This window comes from Camelus dromedarius, chromosome 3 (assembly GCF_036321535.1).
Source record: "Camelus dromedarius isolate mCamDro1 chromosome 3, mCamDro1.pat, whole genome shotgun sequence".
NCBI classification, from domain to species: domain Eukaryota; kingdom Metazoa; phylum Chordata; class Mammalia; order Artiodactyla; family Camelidae; genus Camelus; species Camelus dromedarius.
Genome location: NC_087438.1, coordinates 59,031,343 through 59,044,101, shown reverse-complemented (window position 1 = coordinate 59,044,101; position 12,759 = coordinate 59,031,343). Strand labels below are relative to the sequence as shown.

The 12,759-nt window shown below is 34.3% G+C and overlaps 1 protein-coding gene across 4 annotated transcripts in view; it reads left to right on the top strand.

Moving 5' to 3' along the window:
* Positions 1-12,759, top strand: part of TMEM161B (transmembrane protein 161B) — a 66,478-nt gene that overhangs the window by 10,798 nt on the left and 42,921 nt on the right. For 3 of the 4 annotated variants that reach the window (XM_010992493.3, XM_064482213.1, XM_064482220.1), the window contains exon 2: positions 10,074-10,177. The exons of the other annotated variant lie outside the window; for it this stretch is intronic. In XM_010992493.3, coding sequence (XP_010990795.1) covers positions 10,074-10,177 — 104 coding nt within the window. The remainder of the gene's footprint in view (positions 1-10,073; positions 10,178-12,759) is intronic. 4 annotated transcript variants of the gene reach the window in all.

The window sequence follows — 12,759 nt, the reverse complement described above, 5'->3', positions numbered from 1 at the left end:
CTTATGTTTAGGTCTGTTTATTGTGTCTGTAAGAGCTGGAGCTGTGGTGTACAACCAGATAAAAGGCCATAATAACCCATATAATCAGCCCTAGGATTCTAGAAATATCTATGAGGAGTAATTTTCCTTGCTTTTTCATGATTATTTTATGCTTTTACCTGCTTTGGCATTGTATGGAAGAATTTCTCTTCTGGTTGAAATTTAGACAACCCTCAGTTCTCTTGAAGAACCTCTTGGAAGTAATTGTCTTTAAAAACACAGCTTGGGTCTGTCAGTCAACATGTTTGAGTTCATCAAACCTTTCTTCTCAAATTTCTAGACCTCCTCTCGGACACATTGCCAAGATCCTGACCTTGGTATGGTTATTCTTCAGGATCTCTCAAACTTTGTCCGCTTTGGTGCTTTCTTTGGCTCTCTTGGTCAGCTACTTAACTGTCCTGCAGATTTAACCTCAAATTCCAGATCAGTCATTTCTCTGATGTTGTACCTGAACTACTGAGTCATGTAGACTTGAATTGCTTGGCAGTCACTTATTCAGTTCTTATGTTACTTTTTTGTTGAACTTCTCAGGACTTTCTGCCCCTCTCCTCTTTTGTCTTACAGCTTAACTCCCCACCCCATCATGGTTCTTAGGAAATGATCTGAGGACTTTGGAATGATATATAATGTGCTTTCCAAAATGACTGTATTCAGTGGAAAGCCAGATATCAAGAACCTTGACCTGTTTTTTCCCCTGCCCTAGTCACACTATGTAACTTCTGAAGACCTCAGTTTTTAAATTTAATACAGTCTCTGCACCTATTTGTACCTCTGTTCAGTAGGACAGGGTCTTATAAAGTTTTACTTTCAACTTATGCCTTTAGTCTCATCTATTTCTGACTCTTAAGTGATTAAATTCCCACAGTTAACTCCTTTCTAGATTATTTAACAGTCCCCGTATATTGATTCCTTCCCTTTTGCCTTAAACATGTACATTTTCCCCCTTATAAAATGTATTTTTTATGTGAACCACTCTTGTAATTGTCAGAGATTCCTCTTATTGCTTAATTTTTCCAAGGAATAATTATGCCCATTATCTTGTCTTTACATAATCACTTAAGTTTAATCCTTACCTACTGATACTTTTCTTGCAGAGATAATTATTAATCTCACGCCTAATGCCTTTTTTCCTCTAAAAAAATCTTAATTCTTTTAGATTTTGCTCTTGGTTTTGAAACTGTTTTAGTTCAGCTCTTAGGGTGTTGCTTGGACTATTTCAGCGGATTTCTAATTTAGCTCTTTACTTCCAGTTACTTTCAGCCCTCCACTTTATTTTTCCACTATAGTGGCAGGAATATCCTTCCAAAATATATTTGATTTAGTTACTTTTAGGCTTAGGGTCCTGTACTTACTTCTAAGTACCTACAGGAGAGTCCGTTGTGTAGAACCCTTACCAAAATCTAGCCATGTGGAACTGCTCATTCTTTGGGCTCATGCCATGGATCTTCTTTGTACAAATAGCTGTATCTGTCTAAACTTCTGTTCCTTTCCTATCTGACAGTGGGATACTACTTTAACCTTGTAACACTAGTTTAGATGTCACCTCTGTGAACAAGTCTTTCTCAGCTGTCTCATGTGGATTTAATCACTCCCTTTCTTGGAATGCTCCCATAACAGTGGGCACTGACCTCTACTCTACTGCTTATCACATATTATTGTAGGTGCCAATGAGTGGTGGTTAACATTTTGAGAGTTTGATAAAATCAACACATGATAGAAGAAATGAGTTTTCCTTTCACCTTGAACATAGATATGGATTGTTTCCAAGACCTAAGTAGACTAGACTGTAACCAAATCAGTAGTATTTACATAACAAAAGATAGACAAAATTTTAGATAGTTTTTTACCTACAGAAATAGGATTGGAAAGTAGTTTTATCATTTGGAAGTCTAGAAAAACAGTTTAAATAACAAGATATTTATCCAGAACTATTTAGGGTTGAGAATATTTTACAGTCTAGAGGGCTGTTTTGTGTATTTTCTTCAGACTTCAGCACTGCCTGAACAAAGCATCCCTCATTGCTGCCTTTTGCACTAAGTCATTACTTACCAAGCAGCTTGCTTATAATTTTACTTCAGTAGTATCATTAAGACAGTAATCCAGTGGAGCACTTAGTGAACTTGAACATCTGATCCTCTTGATAGCTAGCTTATGTCTCACTGTAAATTAATTGATAAAACTCTTATAAACCTGATTATTGCCAGTCTGTCTCATGGAGATTGATTATACCAGAAAAACATGTTTTGTGTGTGTGTTCTGAATCGTGGAGGCTGCAGCCAAGGTGCTGTCCCTGGAAGCCTGTCGGAGGCTTGTTAGTCCAGTCCCTTGAGTTTCCTTCAGTCTACAGCTTTTCTGTCAGTGGCTCTAGGATTCTACCAGTCACCCAAACTAAGACATCCTGAAATAACCTTTGAGACATTTCCTGTCTTTTTCTGTAGTTGTTTTCCTTCATGTTCAGTCACACTCAAAGTTTGATTGGTTTTCTACTGATGTACTTTTATTTTTGTTCTTTCCTTCCTAGTTTCAGCTGCTTCTACCTTAGTTTTAGGTTTTTCTCTTTAATTGCTCAATATATTGCTGTGTCTGATTTTCCTCATATGTTACTTGCATCCTCCTACCCCTGCCTGTTAAAAGCCTACCTAGGTGATCTTTGTAACACCTCTGCTCAGTGCATCCTCTTGGCTTTAAAGACTCTCAACAATCTAAAATTCTATCGTCATCTTATTTCTCACAATTCTTTGTCATATGCTAAAGTCTGCTTTGGTTGAGCTAGGCTTTTTGCTGTCCCATGGTTACTCCGTTCACATTTGTCATTTAGCCTGGAATTCCCTTTCTTGACTTCAGTTTTTTCATCTATATGAAACTTTTGTGTCCAGTTTTTTGAATTTTTATAACTCTTGTTCATAGTACAGTTTTGTACTCCAGTATTCTCTTAATATATTTGTTGTTATCTAATATGGTAATGTTGGATTGTAAGTTCTGTTAGGACAGATTGTTTTGTAGTAGTGTCATTCATTTCATCAGATGTCAAGGGCCCTCCTGTGTGTAATTATTCTGAGTATTTGGGATATAATAGTCAGTGAAACAAAAAAGTCCTTTGCCACGTTCCTAGTAATAGCCAGGAAGATATTGGATGTATGTTAGGCAGACAGCCTGTACTTGTTAATTAATTTTTTGTTTGCTTTTCCCTTTTATAGATATAAATAATTTTTATAGTGATGCAATTTGAATTTGTAGTTTTTTTTAACATTGTTTGGCTGAGACCCTAACTCATTTGTCACATAGTATATAGTGATTCTGTATAGTTCTTATAACCATAGTAAGAGAGCCTGCACCCCTTCTTCCTTCAGTACTGCTACTACTTGTGGTACAGGTCCTCCTTTCATACCTGGGCAGTTGTCTTAATGTTGCTGGGCTGTCCATCATCCAATCTTTACATGGTATCCAGAGAAATTTTTCTTAAATATTGATCTGGTCATGTTACTTTTCCTGGGTTTCCTTATTGTTTTCAGATTAAATTCTAAACCTGTAAGTTTTGCCCTTCAGTATCTGGTTTTGGCCTACTGTCATCCTGTGTGAAGCAGACATCACTGATGGCTCACCAGTGAAGTCCACTGAGTCTTGACTTATGCTTGACCTTCCTCAGTGCTGTTTCACAGTTTTTTGCCTCTCTTTTTGCTTTGTTCTCATAGACTCCTCTGCCTATCCTCTCATCACTTTGTATTGTAAGGGTCCATTTACTGTCCTAGTGGACTGAATGCACATTGATGGCAGGGAGTGTGCTGTTTCTCCCTATTGTGTGCAAGTGATCTAGTGTTCAGCGCCTGTAGTTTGTTGCTCTATAGATGTTTAGTGAATGCACTGAAATGACTTAGTGGAAAAAGCATTAGGTTGGAAATTAGGGGTCTGGATTCTGGATAAGTCTGTGACTGAGTAGTTCTGTGGTCTTGGCTATTTGGACCCTGATTTCCTCGTTTGTAAATTGTTCAAAGATGGTTTGTTTAAATGCTCAAAATGTGAATTCAAAGTTTTATGTGAGTCTAGATTGAAATAACAAAATTCACACCTTCTTTTGTTTTTTTTATTTTTTTATTTTTAAAAAAATTTTTAAACATTTTTTATTGAGTTATAGTCATTTTACAATGTTGTGTCAAATTCCAGTGTAGAACACAATTTTTCAGTTATACATGAACATACATATATTCATTGTCATATTTTTTTTTTGCTGTGAGCTACCACAAGATCTTGTATATATTTCTCTGTGCTATACAGTATAATCTTGTTTATCTATTTTACATATGCCTATCAGTATCTACAAATTTTGAACTCCCAGTCTGTCCCTTCCCACCCCCTTCCCCCCTGGTAACCACAAGTTTGTAGTCTATGTCTATGAGTCTGTTTCTGTTTTGTATTTATGTTCTTTCTTTCTTTCTTTTTTTTTTTTGAGATTCCACATATGAGCAATCTCATATAGTATTTTTCTTTCTCTTTCTGGCTTACTTCGCTTAGAATGACATTCTCCAGGGACGTCCATGTTGCTGCAAATGGCATTATGTTGTCGTTTCTATGGCTGAATAGTATTCCATTGTATAAATATACCACATCTTTATCCAGTCATCTGTTGATGGACATTTAGGCTGTTTCCATGTCTTGGCTATTGTAAGTAGTGCTGCTATGAACATTGGGGTGCAGGTGTCTTTTTGAAGTAGGGTTCCTTCTGGATATATGCCCAGGAGCGGGATTCCTGGGTCATATGGTAAGTGTATTGCTAGTCTTTTGAGGAATCTCCATACTGTATTCCACAGTAGCTGCACCAAACTGCATTCCTACCAGCAGTGTAGGAGGGTTCGCTTTTCTCCACAGCCTCTCCAGCATCTGTCATTTGTGGACTTTTGAATGATAGCCATTCTGACTGGTGTGAGGTGATATCTCATTGTAGTTTTGATTTGCATTTCTCTGATATTTAGCAATATTGAGCATTTTTTCATGTGCCTATTGATCATTTGTATTTCTTCCTTGGAGAATTGCTTGTTTAGGTCTTCTGCCCATTTTTGGATTGGGCTTTTTGTTTTTTTCTTATTAAGTCATATGAGCTACTTATATATTCTGGAGATCAAGCCTTTGTCGGTTTCATCATTTGCAAAAATTTTCTCCCATTCTGCAGGTTGTCTTTTTGTTTTACTTCTGGTTTCCTTTGCTGTGCGGAAGCTTGTAAGTTTAATTAGGTCCCATTTGTTTATTCTTGCTTTTATTTCTATTGCTTGGGTGGACTGCCCTAGGAGAACATTTTTGAGATGTACGTCAGATACACACCTTCCTTTGTAGTATAAATTATTTGAACATCTCTAGGAAGTCTGTCTCAACATGTCTAGCTGTCACTAAAATATGTAAACAGTTAAGAAACCAAAAATAAGAGGGTCATATCCTCTTTCCTTTTCTTCCTCTTCTTACTTGTTCAGGAGGATGATAATTGAAACCATTTGGGGTGGTTTGAGTCCCAAGGATATATGCAGATATGCCTTCTAATGGTAAACAATGCATGCTTTGTTTCACCCAGTTTTTCAGGAGGAGACTTAGTTTAATGAAACAAAACAAAATGTCAGCTCCATAAAGGTTAACACAAAATTCCAAGTCTGAATTTTAAAATTGTATCATGTTTGAATTTAGGTTTGGAGAGTTTTGTTTTCAGTATTGTCAAGCAAGATAAAATCTTGCTATTTTGATATATTTTATTTTTTAGAGAATTGTTTAATTTTTCTTGGTAAGAATTTTTTAACCTAACCAGAAATGATTACTAACAGAAATTGAAATGATCATTCTTCTGTAGACTAAAGGCAAATAACTTTTCTTGCTCTTCATGGCCTCAGGCTAATTAACGTGGAAAGCTTGAAACCTAAGTTGCCCTGCTGTTTCACCCTTCTTGGGTACTTATGAGCTATTTCATAAATGACTTTCCCGAATTCCAGTCAAGAAAATCAGGGCCTAGGGGCAATGAATCCAGACAGAAACCACCTCTATGGTCAAGTTATTGTTTCGAAGCCCTAATAAAACAATTAAAGCTCCTTGAGTCAATGACCCATATGGCTGTGTGTTTGAGACTTCAGCCATGATGGACTTTATAGTTTCATTGCATCTTTACCCACTTTAATAGTTTTCTCTTATGAAATTATTGTTTGTTTATGGTTAAATTTACTTAAGCATTCTCTTTTAATTAAGAATAATGAAAAATATTCAGGAAATTTGATTTTAATTTAAACATTTCAAAAATTCTGTTTTGTATAAACTTAGACATATACAGACACTTAAGTTGGTCAGTGAAGGTAGGTTATTCAGATGGCTTTTTTTAAAATTTCAAATGATTGTATCCCTTGATTAATGAATACTTTATATTTTAATATGTTAAACGCAGGCATGTACACTGTAATTGTCAATTGCATAGTAATTTCTCAAAAGTTGATCTAGGTTTGGTATTAATAAATTAATTTGATAATATATAATTCTATAAAACGATTGCCATCTTGGAAAATATATTGCAAGGACTCTTTTCTAAATACATTTGAAAAGGAATACTTTGGTGAAGTACTTTCCACATAATTTAAAATTTACTTCTCCAAAAAATTAAGTAGATTCTTGTACTGGGATAAAAGCAACATATTTTCTTCCAGTACCACATATATAGTCACCTAACAGCAGATTCATTTTAGGAAAGATTTATTGACTTCTATTAGAAAGTTGGAAGAAGATTTCTATTATATAATATATTTAACACAATATACAGATGAGGTTTTGAGAAAGTATTTTCAATTTCATTTAAAAAGATGGAAATGGCATAGTAAAGTAAATGAATGGAGTGAAGTTGTACTTTTGCACTGAGCATTTTTTAGTCAAATATTAACTGCAACATTGTGAATGGAGTTTGCCTTTTTCAAGGTTGGTCTCTAGTTCCTCCTTTGTCTCCATATATGATTAGTCTCTGAATTCTGCAACAGTATCCTTAGAATGCATTTCTTTTCTGAGGACCAGAGCTACTACTGCAATTTAAAGCATCATTATTTCTGGTCTGGATCATTGCAGAAACCTAATTGACATTCCTAATTCTAGTTAATCCAGTTTGCTTATTTTTGTTTTTGTTTCCCTTCATGTGGTTTACATCTCCAATGGTGGGTTTATCAGCAATACCTCATGATGCTTAGTAATTTGGGGTAAGAGGAGAGTTGGCAAGATGCCTCTCTTCCCCAGTTCATCACAGTCCAAAATATGTATCTTCCAAATCAGTCTTCCTGGAAATGCCATGTAATACCTGTAACATTTATTAGATGTGACTAAGGTATGATTTCTGCTATTAAGAAGCTTATATTCTAATAAATTGCTGTATATGTTTGTGAGAGATTGTACTAGATGACCTTGAAGGTTCTGTGATGCTATCACATTTCTTTCAAGGTTAGATTGAGGTTCACTTTGTCCACAAAACTTTCCCTGACTAAAAAAAATTATCTTTTGCTTTTAAGTCTATAATCTCAAATAGACTTAACTTCTGACATACTTGCTAATATATTTCTTGGCCTTATTCTACCTGAAAGAGTTCTTTGTGATGGCATTTATTGTATGGAGATTGCAGAACTTCTGTCACAAACTACACAGAAAATAGGATAGTAAATTCAAGAGATAGGAAATGTGAAAGCAAAAAGGTAAAAATGTAACCTTTGATGTTAGGTGAATATAAAAGTTGTCTGAACCTTAACCCAGTTGGTAGAACTTAAGGCATTAAAGTATCCACAGTGAAACCAGAGTGGAACAGGTTTCAAAGACATTTTAGAAACAGTCCTGTTTAAAAGCCATTTTACTTCCTTTTTTTAAAAGAACTATCTGTGCATATTTGTTCCTCTTTTTAAATTAGGCATTTGGTCTTTTACTAATTGATTTGTAAGAACTCCGTATATAACATCTAATAATAAATTATCCCTTTGTCATTTGAGTTACAAATGCTTTTTGCTAGTTAGTCTTCTGACATTATTTATATTGTTTCTCTACATGTAAATTTGATTTTTCTTAGAGTTTCATATTTTTAGAGCAGTTTTAGCTTCGCAGCAAAATTGATCGAAAAGTGTAAGAGTTCCTATGTACTCTGTCCTCGCGTATGCACCACCTCACTCACTCTCATGGTGGAACGTCCCACCACATCAGGGTAGAACATTTGTTACAGTGATGAACGATTGATTGAACAGTTTGTTACAATCAATGAAATTTGATTTTTTCAAAATTTTTTAGTCTTTTATCACTTAGGAGGCACTTAGGAGATGTCATTTTTTTTTTAGTATGATTCCATTTATTTTCTTTTTTTAATTTATTTTTTATAGAGGTAACATTGGTGGTTATTTTTTTGACAAGTCTTCTCTATTCTTGAAATTAAAAAAAAGTTATTCCATAATAGAAGTGATAACAATGGCAGTAACAAGAAATAGTACTAATTCATATTGATTGCTTACTCTGTACCAGGCCCAGTTCTTAACAATAGCTTGATTAGTAGGTAGGTTGAATTATTAGCTTGATTTTATAGAACAGGACGTAGAGGTACAGAATGTTTGAATAACCTGTCCAAAAGTCATGCAACTCGTATATGGTAGATTCTGTCCCAGGCAGTTTGGGCTTAGAGTCCAGGCTCTTAAGCCAATATGCTATGCTACTTTTTAAAAAACGTTTTATTATTTTTTTAATGTACTTATTTGGGATATTAGATTTGAGGTAGGAACTCAACTTTATTTTTGAACTGCATAGATAGAGGAGGAGCCAACAAAGGGGAGTGTAAAGAATTGATATTCAAGGTAGGCGTAAAGCAAGGGATGTGATGGAGCTTGTTGGGATAGTACTGAGATTTAAGATAAGGAAAGATATTTTGGCCAGATGAAGTGTGTTTGATGATGGGTGTTTCAGTTGAATGTACTGAAGCAGAAGTCAGATGGGAGCTATGTGGGGGGTACGAGAACACAGAAGCAGTGAAAACAAGTTTTTTGAAAAATGGCTCTGTATTTGAGGAAGGGCAGGGGGCTGTAGAGTAAGGAAAATTATTGTTTTTTTTTTAGAAAGGTGAAAGGTGTTGCAATGCTGATAGGAAGGATTTAAGTAGAGAAGAGAAAGAAGGAGATAGAGGTGGGAAGCTATTCACTAGTTGAGATTCCTGAAATTAAAGAGAGGATGGGCTCTGAAGCATAGATACAGGAATTTGCTTTGTATTGAAGATGCTTTGTTATTTCTAGAGGGTGCGGAAAGACACGAGTGTAGATACAAGTGATTGTGAGGTTGATGGTGGCAACTGAGAGTTCCCATTTGATGCTGTTGTTATTTTCTCTGTGAAGTAGATGTCCTCTATGGAGTGGAGTTAGAAGTTTGAGGGAGGTTGGAGGTGTGATGAGATGGGAGAAGTTTTGAATTAGCTATTATGGAGAACAAGAGAGGAATTGATGAGAGCAAACTAAGCATTTTTGAACCTTATTGAAGGCCCACTCACTGAAAGTTGGTGATGACAGTATGAATTAAAATTTTTTTCTAGCGACTTTCAGGCCATTTCTGCCATCACACTTAATGCAGTTAATGCTCTTTAATTATTTACCACCAGTGTAGAATTAAAAAACAGTCATACTGCTTTTAGAGCTTGCCAAGCTAGTGTTATGTGTATTGAATAGAGTAAATATGGAGGATGAAAAACATCAGTATTTTTCACTTCATTTTTGTACCCTTAAATAATGGAGAACATTTCTTGGCAATAAATTTTGAATGTATATGCTACTATATTTAACTTCTGTTGACATGGATGTGACCCTTGGATAACTTGTAGAGGATTATGAGATGAAATCAAATATTTTAAGTTTAAGCATATGTGGTCTTGAATACCTAAATGGCAGAATAATAAGGATTTTGATGGTGAACCCATCTCTCTTAGAGTATAATTTTCAAAATATATATAGAAAGTTTTCCAACAATGTCCTCAAATCTAAATTCATCCATTATTAAACTTGTTTGTTTGTTTCTTTACACAGGGTGTGATAGGTATACAGCTGGTTGTTACCATGGTGATGGCCAGTGTCATGCAGAAGATTATACCTCACTATTCTCTTGCTCGATGGCTACTCTGTAATGGCAGGTAAGGCAAGGATAGGCTGATTTTGACTGGCACTTTCAAATCTCTGTTTAGTTTACCAGGCTGATTAACTTCCTAGAAGTTAAGTGCTTATTCCAATTTTCTAAAAACATGAAAAAGGAAAATTATGAGAAATATCTAGCTTCCTTATTTCTCTTATTTGAGATTCTAGTACTTTATCTGCTTAGTGCAAAAGGTGATAGAGTCATGGTCAAGAATTTAGTCCCCTCTTCCCTGTCCCCTTCTGTCCATGACCATTCAAAATACCACATTACTTTTCTAGTTACCTTTGAATAAAGTTGGACAACAAGAGGCAGAAATTGAAGTGCTTACATATTTTCACCACTGTTGAAAAAAATGTCCTATAGTAGTCAAAGCACATATCCTATTCTTGATGACTTAGTTGAGAGCTTGTTATGAGAGCTGGGGTTTCTTTGTTTTACTGCAAAGAATTTTAAACTTTGATTTAGCAAGGAGGGGGTGAGGTTATTTTATGATACTAATTTTGTTTACTGCACTGTAAGCTTACTCTTATCCCCACTCCTTCTGCAGAGTAGCTGTCACCTTGTTGAAATTTGTACAATAAATGAATAAAATCAAAAAGAAAGAAGTTAAATATAGGAGATATAGTGAGGCAAAAGCAGTAAAACTCTGCACACAGAAATACATGCCACGGTTTTGTGTAATTATGAAAGGTAAATTATAGATTTGGTACCATGACTACAGTTTTACTACAATTATTCATCTCTAATAAATAACCAAATTCTGTTAATGATTTGTATATCAATTTTCTTTTGTTTTGACCTTTTGATGTTAAAAAACGATGGATAACTCTTATCCTCCTAATGATTTTGTAAATTGCAAGACAAATAATATGTTCTATCCACAAAACTTAAATTTTCTCCATAGAATTTATTTTCTAGTTTTAATTATTCTTCTTCTCTAATGCTTTATTCTTTTCCCATATCAATGTTCAAGTATAGGAAAAGCCTCTATCAGAGCTATTTATAAGTGAAAAGAAAAATCAATTATATGTAACTAGTTTTTAACTATGTAGCTTTGTGCCCTGTGCAATCTTGCTTACTTTGTTTTGCTTAACAGAAACCCTTTAACATAGATCATGAAAGGGTGAACATCTGCCAGGCAAATATCATTAATTCTAAATAAATGGAATATTAATTTTAAAACTAGTAAAGTACATATTAAGGTAGCTTATTTTCTATTGAGAATTGTATATTTCTAGACTCTGTTTATGGTAAGTCTGCAAGGAGACTTCCAGGCCTCTTTTGGCTTTCTAGATCTTGGCAGTCTTGTCCCATTTTAGTCTATAGGCAATATCTACTTCTTACATAATCTGCTTTCCCTTTGTTTCTATAAAAATTATATTCACCAGTGGAAACTAAAACTTCAGAGAATGAAAGCTGATTCTCTTCTCTATTAATATGAAACAATGTATTTAAAATCTTTACTTTTTTGACAAGTATGTCTTAAGTATTCATACTTCTCATTAGAAGAGGAGCTCAACCTTCAAAAATAAACATGAAGTTACTATTTTTTGTGATCTTGATTTGCTTTTATAACTAGATTAGTGTTAATTAATGCTGTCTTTAATTCCAAATCAGGTTTCAAGGATACTGATCAGAATTTTCTAGTAATAGTTACTCTTATGCTATAGTTAGTTTCATTTTCTTTCTGTGTTTTTGTTTGTTTTGCTCTGTGTTCTTAAGAGCATCTATTTTTTTAAATGCTAATTCTGCAATTTTTAGGTCTTGGAGCCACATTGCTGAATGTTGTCTAACTGTTGAATAAGACCATTGATACTACCATTTTGGGAGAATTATTGTTCTTGAAGTGATACTGTTTTAATATTAAGAAAATCTAAAATCTCTTCTAAATTGCTCATGTGAAAATATTATTGATCAGAAATGACAGTTTGCATTTTAAACCATATGATGCTGCTGAGTTGAAGAAAGAGAAAGGAAAGATCCAGTGGCCTTCTTTGTTGTCAATAAATGCTTAAAGGAATTTAAGGGGAGAGGCTTATGAGGACTTTTAAAATTACGAATAGTGTAGGATGGTTTGGGGGTGACTCTGTTGAGTAGATCTGTTTCATAGAGCTATTCAAGTGTATAGATGTATAGATACCGCAATAGGTTAATCATGAGTATGACAAAAGAAACTTCTTAGTTTTGGCATATGTCATCTTAATTTTTATTTCACTAGTATCATTTATTCAAATTGCAAAAATTTATTTTTTTTAAGTTATGTTTTCTCTTTTTATTATGTAAATTAGTTTCTGTCCAAGTCTCTCATTGACCTCTGTCTCTTTTAGAATGGAAGGTGTGAAGTGGCACCTGTTATATTACGTTGGCTTAATGAGTAAGCCTACCATTTTCTTGAATAAGTCAGTACCTTGAAGAAATTAGCAATTTTTGCTTATAAATTAGCCTGTTGATTTTTAATATTAAAAAAATTGACTAGTTTTCCAGCTCTTGTTAAGTAATATTTATATATTGTCATTAGTATTATAGATCCTAGTTTTTTTTAATGCAGTCTTTAGCCTGATTTAATTCCATTAATTTACC